This window comes from Camelus bactrianus, chromosome 2, assembly GCF_048773025.1.
Source record: "Camelus bactrianus isolate YW-2024 breed Bactrian camel chromosome 2, ASM4877302v1, whole genome shotgun sequence".
Classification (NCBI taxonomy): Eukaryota; Metazoa; Chordata; class Mammalia; order Artiodactyla; family Camelidae; genus Camelus; species Camelus bactrianus.
In genome coordinates this window covers 131659987-131683169 of record NC_133540.1, presented here as the reverse complement: position 1 = coordinate 131683169, position 23183 = coordinate 131659987, and the positions used below count along the sequence as shown (strand labels likewise).

The window sequence follows — 23183 nt, the reverse complement described above, 5'->3', positions numbered from 1 at the left end:
GGGTCTGTCCCAGGAAGGCCCCACAGGGTCCTGCTCGGTTACAGAAGGAAGATCAGATTTGGGATTCAGGAAGCTCACGTGAGCAGCCCTACAGATAGATCTGGAGAGCCCCAGGGCGTAAACCCATGGGAGGCTCTGGTGCTTGGCCAGGTCAGAACTGAAGAGACCAAGCCCTGAGCACGGAGCAAGGGCAGATGCAGAGCAGATGTGGGATGCTCGGGACGACCTGGGTGGTGGTCTGGTGCCACTCAGGGAGGAAGGCTGCAGAATAACTGAATTGGAATGATAGAAACTCTGCTTCTTACTACCAAGTGTTGTGCTCCCTAGAAAGCCATGATTCTCACCTTGACCGTTAACCTCCACCCCATCTCAGCATCATCTCGTCCACGTCCACTAGCTAAAGGATCAGAACAGCAGAGCCCCAGGACCACTCTTCTCTGATGGTCTGGCCTGGTTCAAGGTTAGGTCTGGAAGGATGGATGCGCTGCAGAGATTCCGGCAGTCCTCCGTAAATACTGTTTCTTCCAGCGGCTTTGTTAAATCCTGTGAAGGGCACAGAGTTCGGGAGTCCCTGCACGATCAGAGGTCTGTGTTGTAGCCCCAGCACTGAGGACACATAGTAGCTCAATGAGCATTTGTAGAATGAAGGAAGTGACACTCTCTGCTCACTCGGACCCGTAAACAGAAGGTAGACCATCCCGTGTTCTCAGAAAGTGGAACCGGGCCATCTGCAGGTGCATCATTATAAATAACAACAGAGCTGACATCTTTGTGCAGGTCAGCTTTTTCCTATCACAGGGCCTCCACACTTACTGCGTTTTCTCCCAGGAAAAGCCTCCCTCCCACCCCCTGTCTTATCCTGATTGAGATATGACCTCATCCCTCAGGTCTCGCTTGGATCTTTTTCCTCAAAAGTCCTGTGACCTCCTCATTTAAATGGTCTCTCAGGGATCTCAGAGGTTTTCCCCTTACAATATCTCGGTTTTCATTTGCCATGTATCCGGGACGTGGTCGTAATACTGGCAGACATTTGTTGATGGGAACCCTGCACCAGGCCCTTCTCTAAGAGCTAGATGTGTGTTAAGCAACTCATTGAGTCCTCACAACTGCTCTATGAAGTAGATCCTGTTATCATGCCCATTTTACAGATTAGGAAGTAGAGGCACAGAGAGAACAAGACACTTGTTTGGCGCTGCTCAGTGCACAAGGGGAGGAGCCAGGATCAGAACCCAGCCTGTCTGCCTCTCGGGCTTTGCTGCCTCAGTAAATCCATGTTCAATAAACGCTGAACAAGTGAAGTTCCCACTACCTACTGTCATTTCCTAACTGTGAGAGCACTGGGGAGAAGACTACCCACATGCTGTGGCTCCCGCAACCAGTTCCCAAAGTGTTTTCCCAAAGAAAGGACACACCGAGTCCTGTGCCCCTTTTTAACTTTCCCTTCTGGGATTCCCGCCAGCACCGGGAGCAGCGGAAGGAGCAGCTGTCCGTCGGCGAAGCCTTCGGCGCGGCCGAGGATGCCGGCCGGTACCTGGGCCGGTGGCGGAGCCTGGTGGCCGAGCACAGCGCCGCCCTGGAGGAGCTGCAGGAGCACCTGGACCAGGCGGCCCTGGACGAGCTCAGGGCCCTGAGCCTCTCGCTGTCCGAGAGGGCCACGGAGGAGCTGCGGCGCCTGCAGACCTCGGCCGTGACCCAGGAGCTGCTCAAGCGCGGCGTGCCCTGGCTCTTCCTGCAGCAGATCCTGGAGGAGCACGGCAGGGACCTGGCCGCCCGAGCCGAGCAGCTGGAGGGCGAGGAGCGGGACCGGGGCCAGGAGGGCGTCCAGGGCGTGAGGCAGAGACTGAAGGACGACGCTCTGGAGGCCGCCACGGAGGAGCAGGCGGAGCTGAGACACTGGGAGCGCTTGGTCTTTAGGTGAGTTGGGATGTCTGTGTGATTTCATCACTCCCCTTCACCCGGGTCGGGGCGGGATTCTGCCCCCTGCTTATGCAGATGGCCGACCTCGTGCCACCCGACGCTGGACAGGTGAGCCTGACAGCAGTTCATTACTCACTGATGCTCACAGCCCCGGGGAGAGGGACCCGGCATGTCCCCCAGGGCCACTCGGGGGCTGCAAACAACCAGGGCCTGTGGGAGGCAGGCTGTGCAGTAACAAGAGAGTGAGGTGCCTGGTTCCCATGGGAGGATGCAGTGGGCTTGTTTGAAGAACTGCACAGGCTGGCAGGGAGCCGAAACCCACTGCTCTCGGGGGAGCAGGGCGGCGCCTGGTCCCCTTGATGGGAAGTGTTCCTTGATGAGGAGCCCTCGTCTCTGGGAGCAGGGTGGGGAGGGGAGCTTGTGCTCAGGCCACGCGAGGCCCTCCCCGTGTCGGCAGGCGTCAGGGAGCACGTGACGGTGGCCTTACCCCACACTGCACCCTCTCTTCACCTGGCCCCTTCACTCACTGAATTCAAGAACCATGGAAAGACACCCACTTACAAACAGGATGTTGTAGGCGACAGCCAGCCGACACTCTTGCTCTAATAACTAGAAAAACATGGCTAATGTTTTTAAAGACACCGGAGAGCCGTGGAAGTGATGAGGACAAGTTGAAGTCAATTCCGGAGGGACCAACGTTTGAAGGTCCTTTACTCCCTGCAGATTTGCCGGCTGTTGGTGCAGACTGAGATCGATGCGGCCCAAAATTGGCCTTTAGTTGTGTGATAGAGACCAGCAAAGCTTTGGCAGCCGTTTGGGGCTGGCACATCAGATTGGAAATAGGAGGAACCTCAAACATGGCCCTTATGGGGCTACAGAGAGGGATGGAATGTGGGCAGTGTAGACCGAAACACCTGGGTTTAAATCCCAGCATCACCACCAAGTGTCTGAGTGTAGGCAAGTTACTTAGTCTCTCTGGGCCTCATCTTTCCTATCTATAAAACATGATGCCAGTACTAAGTCATTTAGGGTGCTTCAGCCGCACATGATACTATCGGGTTGTTAGAAGGTGAAGAAAACATTTTATAAGAAGTCAGGAGGTCCATTTACAGTTTTGATTCCATGACTCAATGATACTACCAAGGATCCAGCTCTCAACATCTTTTTGCTCCACTGTACTCAGTGGGCTGCCTTGGTCTTTAGGCTCATCCCCTCAGGGTTTCAGGATGGCTGCTGCAGCTCCAGATGTCACACCCATCATCTCTTTTTAACATCTGAGGCGTTAATCCTTCCGATCCCACTGGGCAGGACTGTGTCCATCACAAGCCCATGCCTAAACTGTTCACCAGCAAGGAGAGTAAAATGGCCGTGATTGTCTTATCCCAGGGGGCACTTCTGTAAAGTGCCAGGTGGTAAACACCGGAGGCTCTGAGGGCTGCATGGCTTCTGTTGCTACTATTTGGCTTTGCTGTTGCAGCAGGAAAGCAGCCACAGACGGTCACAGATGAGCATCACTTTGTTCCAATAAATCTTTATTGACAAAAACAGGCAGCAGGGCCAGACTTGGTCTACAGGTCACAGATTGCTAGTTCCTGCCTCAGACCAATCAGGATTCTCTCTATGGGTCTGCGACAGGTGTTTCTATCCCCGCCGTTGTTGGAGGCAACCCCTGTAAACGAAAGCTGAGCTGGCAAGAGGCGAGGAAGTGCCTCTAGGTTAGGGCATCACCCATGTCTAGCAAAATGCCAGCGTCACAGCATTGATGAGGAACTGCGTATTTAAATCTTCTAACATAACCCTTGGTCTGCAATAAGGGGGTGATAGGTGGTAGCTGCCATCGTCACCTCCATCATTCTTGTGCTGGAAGAACTCAGAATATCAGGAGGAAAACACCCCAGAAATAGATGATTGTGAGAAGCGAAGCACAAGCGATTAGCCAGGTAACTGCGTGGAGGACCAGGATCCTTGCCAAGCTCTGCAGGAGGTGCGTTTTGGGTGCCAGCTGCTGACCTGGCACTGGGAGCCAGAGATGAGAGGACTCTGCCCACTGGTGCTTTGCTGAGGGGCGGCAAGACTAGACGGTGGGGAAGCTTGAAGGTCCTTGCCTGGGTGGGACACTGGGAGACCAGTCTCATCGGAAAAAGAACAAAATTAAAAAACCCCACCAACAGCTGACGGTGGAGAGAAACACCATCTACCTTGTCTGTTTGTTTCGAGTGGTAGAAACTGTTTGCATTTAAGGACATAATTGTGCCCATTTGGCAGTAACCTCGAGCCTCTCTTCCCTTTAACCAGCAAACCTGCCAATCAATATCCCTTAAAGATGCTATCCTGTCAACAAACAAACGAACCCAGAAAACCTTATTCAAGCAAAGAAACAAAGCCAAAGCCCTTTTTCTCTTCTTTCCTTGGTATGGACACTCCACGGTTTCATTTGGATCTTGGTCACAATTTAAATTCTGAATCTGTAGCCTTTTTATTGGAAATGGTTGCACCGACATAGGATCGTGAAGGCGATGTTGTGGGTCAGGGGTGGGGCAGAGGGAAGGAGAATGAGTCCTTGTCGGTGTATCTGCTCAGTCTGTCTGTCCCCATCCTTTCTTGACCCCGCATCCTGCTGGCTGGACATCGGTGGTCCTCTCCATCTGAACCCTGTCAGAGACACCAGACATCATTCTGCCCATCCTTTCTTGGTGGCAGTTACATCCGGTGGGAACAGGGTCTTCCTGGCCTTATCAATGCAGCGCCTCCTCCTGCAAATGCTCTTCCCTGGGGACCGACCTTTCTAACGGGAGGGTAAGTCCCAGGTGTTAGCAGAGTGCGAGATTGTCTCGATTTAGACTATAATCTCTCTCCTCTTCCTCATCTCTCTTTTTTATGGTTCTGTTCTCGTTTATTTCCCAAACTCTGTGTTTGTTTCTTTGAGCAAACAAGATGCTGTCTTCTCCATGCCCATGAACATCAGATCCTTAACTGCCACTTCTTATTGCCGTGAATTGTTCTCAGCAGTAATTACTCAGCTCAACCTCTGTTCCAACAAAGTGTCTTTACTCACTCCAGCCGGCTTTGGACTCTTCCAAATGAATTTGACCTGACGTTTCCATTCCCAGATGGCCATCTTCCTCCCCTTTATTTGGTTCCATTTTGCAGGGAGTATTACTAAAGCCAACCCTGATTTAGTGGCCAGAGAGGAAAAGAGAAATCTCAGCTTGCTATCAGAAAACTTGATTTTCCGAACGGTTATAGAGGGTCAACTAGCAATACACAAGACGTGAGTCTGCTGATACATGTTGCTTATTTAAGACTCGAAAAGGTTGCAGCCTTTATTTTGAGGCATTAGGTAGAAATGACTTTGCACAGTCATTTTGAGACATATTTTTATAAGCTTCCTGATTGCAAGCAAGATGGAGTTGCTGTAAATCTGGTCCCAGAAAGTAAGAATTAATAAGGATGTGTATTTTGTCAGGGAAAGTGTGTCTTTGAGACTTCTTCCCTAAACTCCTGCCTGGGTTTTAAATTCCTTCCGGGCAGAGACCCCGTGTCCTGTATTTCTACGTCATCTTGACCCGCCTGTGTTATCCCGTATCGCCTACCTAGTGGAGGGTGAAGGCCAGACCACCCAGGGTCGGCCCGATTTGAAGGTGGGCAAGACCAAAGGCTGAGGTTCATTTCGGAGTTGCTCTCACCCGGATTCCATGTAAACGGCAAACACGTGGGGCAGAGGTTCTCCGCCAGAGAAGGCACAGAGGAGCAGCTGCAGCTTCCTGAAGCTGTTTCAGGACAGCCATGGCCACTTTACCGTCCTTGCTGGAGGACGGTTAGGCCTCCACTTGTGATGACGCATAGTCCTACCGGACAGGATCGGAAGGATCAAAGCCTCAGGAAAACTGATGGGTCCCATGGAACCCAAGACGTAGGCCAGGGGCCTTCTGGTTGGGGGCCCGCTTCAGCCCTGATGGTCTTACTCTGTTTCCATGAAACTTCCTAGCTGAGCCGCAGTCCCACCCACTCACACTGAGATCCGGGCCCGGTGGGCCTGGTAGGCCTGGCACGGCCCTCCCACAATAGTGTCCTGCGGCTGTTTCTGAATTTTAAAGCATCCACAAAGCATATTTTATGCAGCCAGAGCTGACGGAACATTACCGGAATAACCAAATGGATCTCTGCTTGTCTCCGGAAGACATGCTGGTGATCAGCGAACAGACACACATGGCCCCAAGCAGGAAGGAAGGCGAAGGCCTCCCCCTGAAACGCTGGCTCCTGGGTCCGGGAGGATGTTCTGTCCAGAAGTCCCAGCGGGCTTCCCCTTACATGTCCTTGGCTGGAACTAGGTCCCGAGAGGCGGGAAAGTGAGCCTGCGGCCAGTCTCCCCGTAGAGGGGCTGTGGGCCTTGCCTCGGAGGAAGAGGGGGCCGTTCGTCAACGTCCTCATCTATGACTTGGCAGGATCAGCAACGATGCAGCTGAATGTATTGGCTTCCTGAGGCTACCTAACTGGGGGCATCAAAGCACGGGAAGGTCTTCCCTCCCTGCTCTAGGGGCCGGAAGTCTAAATCAAGCTGTTGGCAGGGACGCACTCTGTCCAGAGTCTCCAGGAGAGAATCTGCCCCCCGCCTTTCTCTTCCCTTCTGGTGTTGCCGCAGTCCTTGGTGTTTGCTGGCTTGCAGGCTTGTCAGTGTCGTAGGGCCTTCTGCCCGTGTGTGTCTGTCTTGTCTTCTTTTAAGGACACCAGTCATACTGGGTTGAGGCCCACCCTCCAGTATGACCTCATCTTAACTTCCTTCTTAATTGCCTCTGCAAAGACCCTATTTCCAAAGACAATCACATCACAGGTTCCGGGGGTTCGGACTTGAACACACCTTTTTGGGGTGACACAAGGCAACCCTTAACAGTCACTCACTCAGCCTGGTTTCCAGCACGGAATCAGTTTTCTCGAAATGAGAGCTGTTAGTCGTCGTCCTTTAAAGGCCCAGTGCGAGGTCCCCCGGCCCCTGACTTGCTGAGAGGGGCCTCTCTCCTCCGGGCCGCTGGTCCCCCTGACAGTCTGCCGCTGACCAGGCTCAGTGCACAGTCTTGTTTCTATGTCTCTTCTAAAGGGAGACCAGGTTATCTTCAGGCCATGAGCGCTGGGAGGATGGTTGCCTCCTCACAGTCTTGCTCACAGACTCGTCTCATTCAGCTGGATTCTCAGCTCCCAGATGACGTTTGTGTCCAACGCAGCAGACGTCAGGGGCTCAGATACACTGGTGGAATGAACGCCTGATTAAGGGGAGGCTGGGTTTTTTCCAGACGTGGATTTAACTGATGGAGCTTGAGCTCTGAATTACCGCTCCCCGACCCGGAGCACCTCCCACCCCTCACTGTTCTCTCTCCACAAAACCACATCAACGTTCTTGCTTCACCAGGAAGCTCTGCTCCTCCCCCTTCTCCCTGTCCGAAGAGGAGCTGCTCCGCATGAGGCAGGACGCTCACGGCTGCTTCTCTCAGATGGACAGGACCCTGGCCCTCCCCAGAATCCGGGCCCGAGTCCTGCTGCAGCGATTCCAGACCGCGTGGCGAGAAGCAGAGTCCTCGAAGCTGGACCAGGCCCTGGCCGCCCCTGAGCTGCAGGTAGGATGGGTGACTCGGGGCCTCATGCTGCAGCGGCGGGGCCTCGCAGCTGCTGAGGCTGCAGGACCCGGCCCTGCCCTCAGCTCCCCTCAGCTCAGCCTCTCCTGCCCTCCCCTCCTTAGCCGTACTGGCCTCGGCTGTGCCTGGGACCACCGAGCTCATGGTGACCTTCAGTCGTGTAGTGGAGACACGGGGCCTGGGCTGTGCGCTGTCCACCAGCAGCCTCGAGTCTCAGCCCCTCGCGGCTCACAGCCCTGCCCCCTTCCTGGGCGTGACCCTGGGAGGTGGGAGCCATCTGGCCTGGGAGGTAGCTCTCCCTCCTGCTCCCTCCCTCAGCCATAGCCAGTGAGCCGCTCAGGGTGCAGAAGGCTGGCCCCTCTGTAAGTGGTGTCAGGAAGATGCTCACCTCAGCTCAGGTGGGTCAGGGAAAGGGTGTGAGGGAAGCCATTCTAGGTTAGGGTAATAGAGTTGCAAAAATTGTGCAGTTACAGTGGCACCTGCTACATTCATTCCTTCAGCAAATCACAGTTTACTGAGCACCTACGACCTCTTCTGAGGCCCCTCTCACCCTTGCTCCGGGCTTCAGGTCTTCAGGGTCTGGCACCCTCTGTGCCCAGGAATTCACACTCCTGGCACCTCGTCACGCGGGGCTCAGCGGCGGGGTCACTCCGTCACATTTGTGAAGAAGCAGGTACGTGTGCAGGTGGAGCACACTGTCACTCCGGGGGCTGGGCTGTGTTAAGCCCTCCGCGCCTGGTGCCTCCTAGGATGGACGCGTGTGATCGTCCCTGCAGGTGTTTCCCCGGCCACCCAAAGTAAGGCAGTGCCCTTGTCTTCTGTGGGCTCGCCGACCCTCTGAAATCACCTTCTTCAGTTACTTGTTCTCATGTCTGCGATTGTTTCCTCTGCTGTTTTGTAAGCTTCACAAGGGCGGGGACCTCTTCCATCCTGTGTCCTGCTCAGAGAGGCTGATGGGCAGAGGCGCCCCCGCTGGGGAGGGGGTGGACGCAGGGTGGGTCCGCTGCTGTCTGACCGCAGAGCCCTGGCTCTGCCCGCGAGCGGGCCTCGCCTCCCCCTGCGGCACGGGCCCGAAGGCCCCTGAACGGAGCTCGTGCCAGGCCGGCGTGCGTCTTCCCGCCCCTCTCCGGCTAAGGCGGCTGAGCTGGGCCGAGACCCGCAGGAGCTCCTGTGGGCGCGGGGAGACCGGGGGCTGCACGAACCTGCCGGTCGGCACTCTCCTGCCAATGTCTTCTGCCCCCTCCAGCTGCAGTCCAAGGCCAGAAAGCCGCGCTCCAAGAGCAAAAGCAAGATAGACCTTCTGAAGAAGTGCATTGAAGATAAAATTCAGCTCTTTGAGGACCAGGCCCCCGAAGACCTGGCTGAAAAGGTCAGTGCTGCCGCCTCACCTGTCACACCTCCTGGCACGCGGCAGGGCTGGCGGCTGCCCCGCATGAGGGCGCACGGAGCCCGGGGTTCCACGGGGAAGCAGCCGCGGGGCGGGCGGGGCGGCCATCTCCAACACGCTGCTGGGTGGCCCACGGTCAGACCCAAGGGGATGTTGTCGGAGGAGGACAAGTTGGGATTTGGTTTGGCGGAAGGAATGGGTGACCTAAGCCATGGCCAAGGACACAGTGAGGGCTCTGGGGACCCCAGAGAATCTGCAGCCCCGTGAAAAGGCTGCTTTGCTGAGGTGCTGGGTCTCCCGTGGTAGCAGACTCTCAAGTGCCAGGCTGACAAGATGGGCTGAGTCTCACCACCACCACAGAAGGAGGGGGGACGGGAGGAAGGACTGGGTGAGACGTTTCCAAGATTCCCTGAGCCGGACTCAGCCGCCCACCCTGCCCGGAGCTCTCCTGACCCTACGTCCCGGCCAGTCTTCTGGCCGGTCTCCTGTTCAATCCATGATGTGTTGTGACTTCACTAAGAAATAGGAACATTCTCTACCCCATTGTACAGATGCAGAAACTGAGTCTTAGGTTCGCGAGTCCACCCGGGGCTCCCGCAGCGGGGGCGGCGGGCGGATCCCGCACTGAAAGCTAAGGCTCTCTCTGTACTTGGTCTTCAGGGCTGACAGAGAATATTCTCACACGACATGGTTATTTCCCCGAGTTGTATTGATGTGGGACAGACATGCTGAGGCCCCCGCCTCTATAAAATGCGGATTGAGACGAGAACCCTTTGGTCCCTGGGTTTTGTGAGGACCTAATGGGTTGGAAGGGCCTTTTAACTTGGAGGGAGCTCCAGGGCCCGTTTCCCCCCTAGCGGAACAGCTCTGGCTGCTCCCCAATCCAGGCTTCACCGAGAGAGGCGGCCGACGGTCATTTGTCAGCTGTGACCTTTGAATGACAGGCTGTCTTCACAAATGGCTATTTCACTGTGGCAAGTGCCAGTAGACTAGGCCCTCTCGAGACAATGGCTTTGATGTTCCTCCCGAAATTGATCGACTGCATCTCTTAGCACTGGAGCGGCAATTGTTCAGACTCTGTTATCCGCAAGGTACTTGCAGAGCAATGATAGCCCTGGGGGACGCAGGCCAGCAGCTGAGAGTTGTTCAGTGGAGTTTCAGGACTGGGACGCCCCTCCAAGCTCGTGCAGCTGTCACGACGGAGCTGGGTCTTGCTGGCCAGCGCCCCAGGATCCCTGGGAAAGCCTCAGCCTGGCTGGCAGTGTGCTGTCCCGTGGGGCTGAAGAGCTGGAAGCACCTGCAGGGCACCGCCTTTCTTCACCTCTACCTTTCTTCTGCATTGGATACCACCCCCCACCCCACCCTCAGCTCCAGGCTGATGTGTCTTCTGTCTGGACTCTCCCATCTGGAGGGGTTGGGGTCCCTGAAGTCACGCTGGTGGTGAGAGGCAGAGCTGGGGCTCCACCCAGGCGCATCTGCTTCCATCACCTGTGCGGCTGTCATCACGGTGCTGGGCGGCGAGATGGCTTCAGCCTCCCAGCATGACCGGTGCTCTTCCCCACGCCCCTCCCTTCCTTCCCCTTGTTTTCTTTTCCTTGCCCTTCTCAGCTTCCCCCTCCCCTCCCTTTCCTTCACTTCCTCCTTTAGGGAGCGTTTTCTGGCCTGTTCTCTGCGCCAGGCACTGTTCTAGGATCTTGCTCTTGAGACGCTCACTATCGCAGACCAGCAGTCAGTTCTGTGCTTCCGCCACTTGGACATTGGCATCCTGCTTTTGCAGAGAATCCTGCAGACTCAACCTCAGCTCTGACTTGAATGAGTGATGTGTGACTCATTCGGAAAGAGCTGTATGACTGGTTCTGGGAGGAAAGGAGACAGGCAGAGGGATGAAGGTGGGCTTCCCGCCTGCCCCCCTTCTCTGTCCAGCTGGTGGGTCACTGGGGTGAGGGGTCAGCTCCGGCCAGAGGCAGCCGTCCTGCGTGGCTGGGGTGCGCTGTTGCACCCCACAGACGCCCCGCCCTTCTGCTGGGCTCACTGCAAGTGCACAGATGCTCCATTTTACACCTGGAAGACTCTGCAGGGCATGTATGTTTTAGAATAAGTTAATCAAGTTCCAACATGAATTTCTGTTGTGATTGAACTAAAATCACAGGTTAATTTCACAATTACCTTCCCTCCAAAAAGGTGGAATGTTTCTTATTTTATTTGGATCTTCTTTTAGGACCTTTAGTAGATTTTACATTTGCTTCCATTCAGTAGAGTGAACACACATCTCGATATGCCTGGGACAGTCCCAGTCTCCCCTGTCATCCTCACGTCCCTTCCCATTAACTCTCCCTTTTACCCTCAACTTGGGTGAGAAATCATTTGGCCACTTTATCCACAAGGGCTGCCTCAGGTCTCGGGTGTTCCTTGTGGTGATTCTCGGTACGTTGTAGGTTTGGTTGCAATTGTGAATGATTGGCCTATTTTCAGTGATATCTTGGGCTTTTATGATGCTGGGATAAAGAAATGTTACTAGTGTTTATGTCTTTCCTTTGTTCTATCTCTGGAGCCAGACCACTGGGTCCAAGCCCCTCACCCTGCCACTTTCTAGCTGTGTAACCCTGAACAAGTTACTTAACCACTCTGTGCCCTTAAGTACTCATCTTTCCAGTGTGGATACTAGACACACCGACCTCTTAGGATCATTGTGAGAATTTGTCTGTTGATTTTTTGCGTAGTCAGTCATAATGCCTGCAAATAATCACAGCTTTGTGGCCTCCCTTCTGATCCTTACACTTCATTTCATTTCCTTATCACTGTTTCCATGTCCTTGTCTTCTTATTCCATCATCGCTCTCATGCCCATTGGTTGGTTTTTCTCTGGACCATGGATCACATTTTCCTGCTGCTTCGCATGCATGGCGATTTTTGATTGTAGATGTTACATGTTGGGTACGGGATTTTGTGTTTTCTTTAATAGTGTTGTAGTTTGGGCATGTAGGTGTGTTATTCGGGATTCATTTTATCCTTTCAAGACTTGCTTTTAAGCTTTGTTGGGCTGGCTCAAGAGCTACTTTAAGTCGAGGGCTAACTATCCCCACTGCTGAGACGAGACCCTCCTAAGGACTCTGCCCATACTCGGTGTGTTAAAGGGTCTTCTCATTCTAGGCAGTGGGAGCACAAGCTCTTCCCAGCTCTGTGTGAGCTCCAGAAATTTTTCTGCCTGTTATTTCTGGCTCTTTCCCTAGCCTGGCAGAGGTTTTTTTTTTTTTTTTTTTTTCAAGTATACACAGGACTCAAAGTCTTGAGGGCACCCTTGCAAATCTCTGGGTATCTCTCTGTGTGTGCAGCTCCCTCCTCTCTGGGACTCTGCCCCACAAATTCTAGACTCAGTGGCCTCCCAACTCTGCTTTAGTTTTCTGAGCCCACTGGGCCCGCTGCCCGCCCCCCGGGTTTCTCCGCACCCTGTCGTGGTCTAGGAACTGCCTCCGGGCTGCGAGCCGGGCGCTGTGGGGTCACCTTGTCCATCTCCTTCCTCTCAAGGACCCCATCCCTGTGCTGCCTGTTGTTTGGTGTCCGGAAACCAATGCATCATGTAATTTGTCTAGTTTTCTAGTTGTGGGAAAGTGAATCTGGTTAAAGGGTAAATTTGTTCCCTGTTCCTCTGCCATGGTTGGACGTAGCTTTTAACCTTTCCTTTTGTTACCGATTTTTAATTTTAACGGCTCCTAAAAAAAAAAAACAAAAAAAAAACCCTTAGCCTTTTGTTACCGAGTTCTACGTTTATTCTGTTTCAGTTTGAGAACAAAGTACCTACGATGATGATGCTTTGAATTTGCTGAGGCTTCGCTTGTGGCTTTATTTGTCCTCAAAAAGGCTGCACGTTTCTGTTCGGTGCAGGAAAGGAAGCACTTAGGAGGCAGGGGAGACCCAGGTCTTGTGAAGCCTGGAAGGTTACTGTGAGCTGCTCGGAGCTTTTGAGGCAAAACTGAGAAGATCAGGCGCTTCGTAGACACTGCTAGGAGGGCCGCATTCATGAGTAGTTCTGGAAGGCGGTCTCTGTTGTCAGTCCTCCCCTCCTGACCGCTGCTCTCGTTGGCCCTGGGGTTTGGGGGCCGGGGCTCAGTCTGATCTGTTCTTTTCCTTCTGCTTGTAAGCGTGAGATGGAAGTTAAGGAGGCGGCCCAGCCCCTGTCGAGAGCCAGATTGATTTCTGTGAACTGAGGGGCCCGCGGCCAGACGCCTCAGCTGGAATGAGGACCCAGGGTGGGCTTGCTAGGCAGTCAGAGGTCGCTCTCCACAGTGGCCGGCCAGGTCAGTGCCACCGCCCTTTCCTGGAGGGGAGCCAAGGAGGGCTGCGTGGAGGTGGGGGTCCAGTTGGTAAAGGGACATTCAAACGCCTACCTTGACATCTAGGAGACTCAAGAGCTTGGGTAGTTCGTCAGATCTGCAGGACTGGAAGGCTGCCACTCACAGTGGCCCCCGGCCAAGGGCTTACTTGCTCAATGCCTTGACCGGGACAGAGAAAGTGTCTTCTTCCTCCCGCCTTGATGGGGAAGCCAGTCCACAGAGCAGAGCAGGTGCGCAGCACAAACCGTGAGGCTCATTTTGCTTTCCAGCTATTAGAAATAGATCTGTCTGTCTCTCTACATTTATCTTCTATCTGTCTGTCTGTCTTTCTGTCACCTCTCCTTTTTATTTAACACTGAAACCTGAAGGTTTTCCGTATCGGTTCATCAGAGCTCCCTCACTGCTTTTCCAACAGCACAGCGTTTCACGGTGCACGCGAGCCTTCAGTGATTTAACCAGCCCTCAGTTAATGGACTTTTGGGTTCTTTTCGACCCCTCGCTATCCCGGGTGGTCCTGGAACCTCTGCGTGCGCCCCACGCCCCGCCATGGGGAGGCAGGTAGAGCACCTCTTACTGCTTGCAGTTCACAGGTGCGAATGCCGGCACTCAGAAAGGCTGAGGCTTGTCCAGGACCCCGAGGCTCCCGAGTGGTAGGGCGTAAGGCACAGGTCTCTCGATGCCCGTCCCCGCATCCCATTGGCAGGCTCTTGTTTGACGGCAAATGAGGGCAGTATTTCAGTTAACCGTGGGTGTGTTCTCTTGTTGTTTTTGCACAGAGTGTATCTAAACTTCGCATCAGTGCTCCTGAGGGACATTTAAATAGAGACGAACTTGACGTGACTGTGTCTTCTGCTCACCGGTACTTCTGGTGTTGTCGTGATGTTGCCCTCCATCTGGGTGGCACGTCGACCGTATGCCCACTCACCCATCCACTCTCCATCCACTGCTCCCAGGTCTCGCGATCTGCCGTGTTTGCACACCTCATAAGCAATCCTTCCCCAGGAGCAGATCCCCTGCACTGCGATCGACCGCAGCTTCTGTTGTGTTGCCTCGGCGGTTAGGCAGGGGCGGGTGGCACTTCTGTCAGAAACAGCCCACCCCTGTCGTTTCAGAAGAGACTAGAGTTTAAGGATGCAAATCATGGGCTCATTTTCAGGTGACCTGACAAGAGAGAAAGCTGATGGTACAAATCCTTATAAAGATTAGGGAAGAAGGTACATGGACAGGGAGAGCATTTTAGGAACAGGTGGGAAAATCCGTCCATCCACCTGCAAAGACTGGGAAAGCCTCCGGATGGTCCTCTTCCTGTCTACTCGCGCCCCGGTTTCATCTCTCAAGGCCGACCTGTCAAGGCCATCTCCCTGAAGCCTCGTTCGAAGGGAAGTTTCGCAGCTTCCTAAAACCACAGGCCTGAACAACTCAATAACCATCTTGTTAGTTTTCTACTCTTTCAAATCTTTTTCTACATTGTGGATTTTTTAAAATTACAAATGAAGAAATTTTTAAAGGAAGAAACAAATCTCCCCATATTGTAAACTGTTACTTTTATCTCTCTCCTGATCCCAAAGGCAACTCTATTTAACTGATGATAATAATCATAATAAAAATAATAGTGGTAATAGCATGATGCCACTATTTATTGGGGGCTCATTAGATACCAGATGCTATGCTACACGTTGTCTCCTGTCATTTTATTGTTTGCTTTTCTCACACAAAACTGAGACTCAGAGAGCTTAAGACACTTCTCTAGGTCACACAGCTGATGCAGGAGAACAGATGTGGGGCGTGAGAAGGGCCGTGTCCCAGGCTTCGGCTGAGCCCCTGGAACGTGTCCCGCCAAGTGTGGGTCCTTGGCTTCGCACAGGGAAGAATTAAAGAGTGAGCCACAGTTGAGTGAAGGTAGATTTATTCAGAGAGAACATTGAAAGGCAAGAGAAAGGCCACGAGGTGTGGGGGTTGGGTGCTCAGATTTAAAGTAGGTACACACTCCATAGACAGAGTGTGGGCCATCTCTGAAGAGAGAGAGAGGGGGCGGCCACGAGGCATCGTGTTGCTGGTTTTTACGGGCCTGGTGGCTTTATATGCTAATAAGTGGAAGGACCAGTCTAAGAGGAAGGGGCTAGGATTCCCAGGAAGTTGGCCATTTCCCACCCTTTGACCGCCTGTGGCCAGCCCTGGGACTCCCATGGCGCCTGTGGGCGTGTTATTCACCATGTTAATATATTACAATGGGCGTAGAATGAAGCTCAAGATCTGCTAGAAGTTAAATCTCCCATCATCCTGAGCTTCAAGGTCTCCTGGGGGCTGAATCTCCCACCATTTTGATGTTAATTGCTGTGGCCTTCCTTGAATGGCTGTGCCCTGCCCCCTTCCCTCCCAGCTCACAGCTAGTTAAATGGTAAACGTGTAGATGAGAGATAACAGATCTCCATAAACAAAACAGACAAAACTATGCTGACTCTTAATTTGTTTGAGATTTTTGCACTTTGATTAAATAGATGATGGGGTGGGTGGCAGTGTCTTTCCAGGCACAGAATTCAATTTTTCTATCTTAAATTTAAGCAGTAATGACGTTTCTTTAGCAGGGTGCTATTTCATTCAGCAAATACTAACCCAGCACACCTTTACTGAGTCCACGCCCCTCCTGCTGCAGGATGGAGGAGAGGGTCTTAAATTTTGAACCCGTCCGGCAAAGCTTGGTTTAAACTGACCTGCCTTTTGGGAGGGCCAGCCACGTGAATACAGCTGGCTGCTTATATTTAAAGAGCGTTTCATCAGCATCTCCTTCCAGCGTTTGGACGAGCGATTCCTGATGTGACTCCTCTCTGCTCATGGGTGACATCCTGGCCTCTCTTCCTTCCTTGCCCACTTCTCCCCAGGGAGGGGGGTATCTGACTGGTGGGGGTAAAGAAGGAACTGGGCGTGCTCAGTGCGGCTCCCGCCTCTCTTTGGAAGCCAGCCTGCCTGCAGGAGGCCCCATTCTCTGCCCAGGATGTGGTGAACCTGCGGGAGGCCTGCTGTTTGGGGAGATGTCTGTTCATTTGCAGACACATCTGAGCCACATGCTCCAACCTAGTTTTCATCGATATTAAAGCTGACGTTTGCCATCTGTCTGGCTCACCCACATATCCAGTTGTATTTGCTTCTAAACTTACACAAGGAGGAGAGGTCTGACGTCTTGAACTTGGAATCCCAGTAACTCTTTGCTGGTGGTCAGGTTGATTTTATGTTTAAAGGACATCACGTTGCAAGTAAGAAACTAGGCCTTCGAAAGGCACAGTCTGTCAGGGAAACTAGCAAGGAAGTTGAACTTCACGTTTAAAATAAGAGTATTTTGCGGCATATTATTTTGCAAACGAGTTTTTATTACTTTAGGTAGGTTGAATATTTAACTAAGCCTGTCATTAATACCTCATAGAAATGCAAAGCTGTATCTTCTCCCGGGAGTTCTTTTAGACAAGGACGAAAGCCCTCCTTAGCCTCACGTTCTTATGGTGCGAGAACTAACAAACTAAGCTGCCGAAGGAGAAAGCGATGTTGGAGAGTCTTTTCTTCACTTCACTGTCGGGGTTGTTGTTGCTGCACCTACAAAAGGCTTCACACTTACCCGCATTTTAGGAAGGACGTTGCAGAAATGAAAGGAGCTGTCCCTCGTGGCCACCTCCCCCTGCCCTGCACCTCTGCAGGGGACTAGGCTTTACGGGAAGTTTGAGCCACTGCCTGTCCAAGGGTGGGGAAGATTGTGACCACGTGGAGGTAACGTGAAAATCTGAGCTCGTGGCAGGTGTGGCATGAGGGGACTTTGCTTCCATTTCTCGTTCACCTGCCCAGCACACATGATTTCCTCTTAGGATCTTTAATAGACGTGCCGTAGCCCTTTCTGCGCCCTCCAGAGCAGGCTGCCTACTTTCACCTGGCAGCGAGGACCTCTGTGATGTGGTTTCTGTCTGACCTCCATGGCCTTGCCTTCCACTCTTCAGCTTTGGTCTAATTCACTCTCTCACTAACCCTATAGGGACCCCATGCCCTCCTGCCCCAGTGCCTTTGGTTGTGCTGTTCCCTCTGCCTGAACCCCTGGATCCTTCAATACTCAGTTCAAATGCCAATGTCTTTACAACCGTCCCTTACGCTTCTCCCTGCTCCATCCTATAAAATATCATAGCACTATATATGGACCTCCTTTATGGCACTGACCATACTCTACCTTTAATAATGAAATTAATACCAACAATAACTGCACTTAGCCATTATTCAGCACTCCAGTGTGGTGGGCACTGGCATAGGCAATTAAAAGAGGTAGATTATTAAGTAATCAAAATAACCCTACTGGGAACTTTTCTTTTGCTTCTGGCCAAGATGGAATTAAAGGGTCAAATTACCCCCTCACATAAAACAAAACAAAGAAAAAAACCAAAAAACAATGAACAAAGTGTATAAAACAATGGTTTTTAAAATATTGGACAACAGTGAAAAGTCCCCTGAGAAACAGGAACCGAATGACGTGAGCCTGTGAGTGTCCAGGCCTGAGAAGGTAACAGGCTGTCCTGGCCGTGTCCCAGCGCTGCCAGAGGGTGGGTTCTTGTCGCCTGCGGGGAGGAATTCAAGAGCGAGGCCTCATGAAGGGACAGTAAGGTTATTCAGGGAGATGCACACTCCATTGACAGAGTGCGGGCCGCCTCGGAAGGCCCGAGAGAGCCACGGCGAGGTGTGCGGTCAGTTCCTATGGGCTTGGTCATTTCATACACTGATGAGTAGGAGGGTTATTCCAGCTACTCTGGGGAAGGGGCAGGGATGTCCAGGAACTGGGCTTCGCCCACTTTTTGGCCTTTTATGATCATGGCAGCTGTGGGTGCACCGTGAGGCTCCAGGTGACCTGGAAGTCGAATCTTCTGCCGTCTTGGTTGTAACCAGTGCATCCTGTCCTCAGTTGCTGTGTCATTCCTTCAGAGGTTGTGCCCCGCCCCCCTCCCTCCTATCTCATCTGGTGAAGAAGACAAAGCTTGGGATTCGGGGAAGGCAAGTTGCTAGATTTCACAGGACAGAGGACCGGAAAAGAAAGAACCGCACCGAGAGGCAACTCGACTATCCACTGGGTCCTCCGAGCTCTCAGCTGAGAACTGCTCTGCCCACATTTGGGAGATTACCCAAAGCCAGGAAAGGGACCACCCTGAGGTTTAGAGGGAAGAGTTCCCAGTACTCACACAGGGCTGGGAACAGTAAGGGTTCCCTCCACTCAGGCTAGAAACCCTCGTAATTCATGAAGCATCTGATACAGTCCTCAGAAAGGTCTTTCTTCATTAGCAGGAATTATTGGACCTAAACGTAACTCTGCTCTGGTCCTACCTAAAAAATTCTTTGAAACATGACCAGAAAAGATCAAACTTTTCAAGTCACTTACCTGCTTCCTAGAACAAAACTCAAGAATTTTCTGTACCATATAGACAGACAAAAATACCCATGACTGACAAGATAAAATTCATAATCCCTGGCACCCAGTTAAAAATTACCAGGAAGGCAACAAAGCAGGAAAATATGAAACCAACCCAGGAATGACACAATGTCAGAATTAGCAGAGAAGAGCATTAGAACAGCCATTATAAACTGTTTCATGTGTTCAAAACATGTTAAGTAGAGGTATGGTAGATAGAAAAGACCAACTCAGACTTACAGAGATGAAAACTATGAATTTTATATATATACACACACACAAACATGAGTGATGTAACATATATATTTCAAATAGGATTAACTGCAGAATAGAGAGTGCAGAAAAAAAAAACAGTAGCTGTTGGCTTGAAGACATAGCAATATATATACTACCTAAAATGAAAACAAAAAAAATGCGCAGAGCATCAGTGTGCTGTGGGACAACTTCAAGTCACCTGTATACAGCGGAAACTGGATTTGAAGGAGAGAAAAGAGAAGACAGAAAAACATGAGAAGAAATGATGGCCGAAACATTTCCCGAATTTGATGAGAGCTATAAACCCACGATTCAAGAAGCTAAGCACATCCCAGACGTAGGCAACATGAAGAAAGTTACACCAAGATACATGGTGAGTAAGCTAGTAAGTGACCGAGCTGGAATTCACAACCCAGCGTCTGGCCCTGGAGCCCATGCCCGGCAGCCTGGTGCCTACCTCCTTCCCCAGCCCTGAGCTCCTTCAGGATCAGACCCACGTCTGGTTCATCTTTGCCTCCTCTCTGCCCTCTCCCCATCCCCTGGGTGCATCACACACTCCTTTATATTAGACATGTTTGGTGCTCATTAAATTTTTTTTGGATTAATGAACAAAGGTGTAAGTATATTTTCTGTTTGCAAACTTACTGTGAAAAAATGACTGTGGGAAAAGGGAGTTTGCTGGAAGACTGTCAGCATCTGTAAAGCCCTTTAGAGGCAGCTTCCAAGCGTCCCCGTATAGAAGTCATCAGACACACTGTTGAGTCTCCTTCTCATCGGGCGTTGCCCAGTCTTGCAAGGACCTTGGAGCACCGGTATGAGCTGCGCAAACTTCTTCCTACAAGCTGAGTACGGCTGCGGGCCTTTGAAGAAAGCCCACCATGAAGGCACAGGCCAGTGATCTGCAGTTACCATGGAAACTAATCATTGACTGTCATCTGGATCTCCAAACTAGGGAAAGATCGGGGTCTAGTAGCATCCTTTTGAGAACAAGACTTCATGTTCCCTTTCAAGCCAGGAAGTGAACCTGTTTCTTCCAGAGGCGCTGTTTTCATGCTGTGATTCTGTGCATCGTTGTCTCTGAGCCCTGATGGGGGTGGGCTGTTCTGTGAACCAAATACGCCCACAGCGTGTCTTGGAAGAACTGGCCTCATTTGTAGTTCTTCCTCATTCTCCAAGGCTTGTGGCAAGCACTACCTCTCTGTGAAGCTTTTGAAGGTCCCCAGCAGAATTTTCTTCCCCAGCCAACTACACCCAAAGTGGGCTTTTTGCTTCTTTGGGGCTCTTTTTTGCTTCCTGCTGCGTCCGAGTTTTTCCTCCAAGACAGATCAGAGAGGTTAAGTCTGAGCTTTCCAAACTGGGACTTGCATCCCCCTGAAGTTCACACGATGGGTGCAGGGAAGTGGTGCAGCCGCGGGAGAGCTCGGGCCACCGCCTCCTGCCAGCCTGTGCTTCATGTCAGTATCTCTCCCTGTGTCAATGACACTAAAACCTCTGAATATAAACATGAATCTTAAAAATAGGTTATGTGGCAGGACACAAAATTCCACAAACTTTTTTTTTTCAATTTTTAAAAATTGTGGTAAAAGGTACATAACATGAAACGTCTCATCTTAACCTTTGTTAAGTGTCCAGTTCAGGGGCATTAAGTGTGTTCACATTGTGTGCAGCCATCAGCACCATCCACCTCCTGAACTTTTTCATCTTCCCAGCCTGAACCTCTGTCCATGTTAAACACGAACCCCCATTCCCTCCTCTCCCTGGTTGCCCCTGGCAACAACCTTCATACGTTCTGACTCTATGAATTTGACGATTCTAGGGAACTCATGTAGCGGTATCATATAGGATTTGTACTTTCATGACTGGTTGACTTCACTCTGCATAATGTCTTCCATGTTGTAGCATGTGCTTGAATTTCCTTCCTTTTAGGGCTGCATAATATTCCATTCTATAGACCATCTGTTGAGGGGCACTTGGGTTGCTTTGACTTTAGGCTCTTGTGAGTATAATCCCACAAACCTTTATACATAAAATGAAAGGCTTCAGTGAGATACTGTGTTTGTGTAAGCTATTCTGGGGGTGGTAGTTTAGCTCCCTATGCAAAGGAGAGGGGTATATGCTTACAGGAACCTGTTTTTAGGGTCTTAGGTGGTGACATCCGAGAAGTGTTAGACTACATCGTTCACGATAGCAAGTTTTCTAGAGAGAGCATTGGAGGTAGTGGAAACAGGGCTGGGAAATGCGTAGATGCCGGAATGAACTATTTAGTTGAGTGAATGAGTGGAGTGAATGGATTCACTCATCTAGAAGCTACGGGACCTTCAGGTGCTGCTCCCCTGGGAGGAGCTCTGTCCTGTCGGGGTAAGCAGTGTGGTACCAGCTGGGGGGAAGAGCGGGAAACAAAGGAAACAGGGAAGTGGGCAGCAAACCTGCAGGGTGAGGATATTTCAGAGGCTATTTGGGAACCAGAGATCCAAAGGACAAATAGGAGACTTTCAGGAGGACGAGGATGCTGGGAGTTTCAACCACAGCAAAGAGCTCAGACAGTTGACGCAAAAAGCATGGTGCGTATGGCCATGAGCCATCAGGAGGAGCGAAGTCCCAGGCGTGGGGGTGGGGGTGGGGGTGGCAGGAGAACACACCAGACCCTTCCAGCTGTGCCCGAGCTGGGATCTGGGTGGGAGGGCCTCAGAGCCCGTGTTAGGAAGACTGGACTTTCATCCTTTAGGTTGGAGAGTTTCGACGGATTTTGCGCTGGAGAGCAGCACAGTTTGATTTACCTCTGAGAGGGATAAATGCGGAATGAACAGCTAGACTCCAAAAGCCTCGCAGAGCCTTTGTAAGCAGAGATGCCCTTGCGTCTTCAGTTACACACCGCGGATTTCGGTGCTGCTGCTTTGTAACTGAGACCGTCCTCAGCGTCCAAGTTCATAACCGGCTGACTGCCTGCGCGAGTACAAACACGGGGGCTGGTTGTAAGCTGTGCGCTCCCTCCTCCGCCTCCCTCCACTCACCGCTCTCTGATCTTGGCCGGCCCCTCCCAGGTCCGAGGAGAGTTGCTCCGGGAGAGAGTGCAGCAGCTGGAGGCCCAGGAGGGGCGCTTTGCCGAGTCCCTGGTCTCCCTGCAGTTCCAGAAGGCGGCCAGGATGGCCAAGACGCTGTGGGCCTACACCGCCCTCCTGACCCTCCAGGACCTGCTCCTGGAGGAGCTGAGCGAGTCGGAGACCCTGACCAAGGCGGCCTGCGCACAGATCCTGGAGTCGCACAGCCCGGTGAGTGCAGGACCCGGGAAGGAAGGGGACGGAGGCCACATCGCATCCCTGGGTGGTTCATGCTTCCATCTCTCCCACTGTCAGATGGGCGGTCAGCTGTCCTGTCTCCGCCGTAGGTCCCGGGGAGGGTTAGGTGAAGTAACTTACACGCGAGCCCGAGGCACTCCGCAGCCCGAGGAAGCTCATGTTTTGAATTTTAGCGTTTTAACATCTGAGAAACCCGGATGCATCTGACAGCCAGCAACAGTATTGTTTCTTTTATCGAGCTCTGAAAAATAGCCATCTAGCTTTCAAATAATGGCACCTTAGACGCAGTGAAGCAGCGGATTACTTTTTATTGTCATAATTCTAATTATTAGCTTTAGTCTCCATGCTGCATTTTTCCCAAGGCATTGAGAGGTATATTCATAAAACAGAAGCTATCGACATAACTGTTTTGAGGACCAATTTTTAGTCCTTTATGTGTAATTTTAGAATCTTATACATTATCATAGTTGCTTCTGTCGAGGAAAGGTAGCTCACGTTTGCTGAGTGCGGCGCGTGCGGCAGGCAGGCACTGGTGCACTGGGAAAGCGTGTACTCCCATTTCAGAGTGAATATTCTTTCCTTAATCATGCATCTTTAAGGTGACCCTTTAAGCATGATTAATTTAGCTTCAGTTTTATGCCGCTTGGCAGTTATGCTTTTTGTCATACATTATGACGATTAATCACTGAGCCATGCTGTCAAGTGGGTACTGTTCCCGTGCCCAGTTCTCAGGTGAAGAAATGAGGTTTGGGTGGCAGGTCAAGTTCTTTCTGAGATCTGCGTGGCTAATAAGAGACGGGAGCTAGAAATGCATCTGTTTCTGACTTCAGCCCGCCAGGTCATGTTCACGGGCTGTCCTGGTTGATCTTGCTAACGGGGGTTCCCACGTTTCCTTAGAGAAGTCATAAATGACGTTAGCCGCTGAGAAGTCCAAGGCTATTTT

At 51.8% G+C, this 23183-nt stretch overlaps 1 protein-coding gene across 8 annotated transcripts in view; it reads left to right on the top strand.

Annotated features, from left to right (window-relative positions):
• Positions 1-23183, top strand: part of EVC2 (EvC ciliary complex subunit 2) — a 122469-nt gene that overhangs the window by 75428 nt on the left and 23858 nt on the right. For 7 of the 8 annotated variants that reach the window (XM_074350474.1, XM_074350493.1, XM_074350491.1 and 4 more), the window contains 4 exons: positions 1460-1914; positions 7322-7526; positions 8791-8913; positions 21986-22213. In XM_074350474.1, coding sequence (XP_074206575.1) covers positions 1460-1914; positions 7322-7526; positions 8791-8913; positions 21986-22213 — 1011 coding nt within the window. The other variant, XM_074350498.1, reaches the window with a different exon arrangement.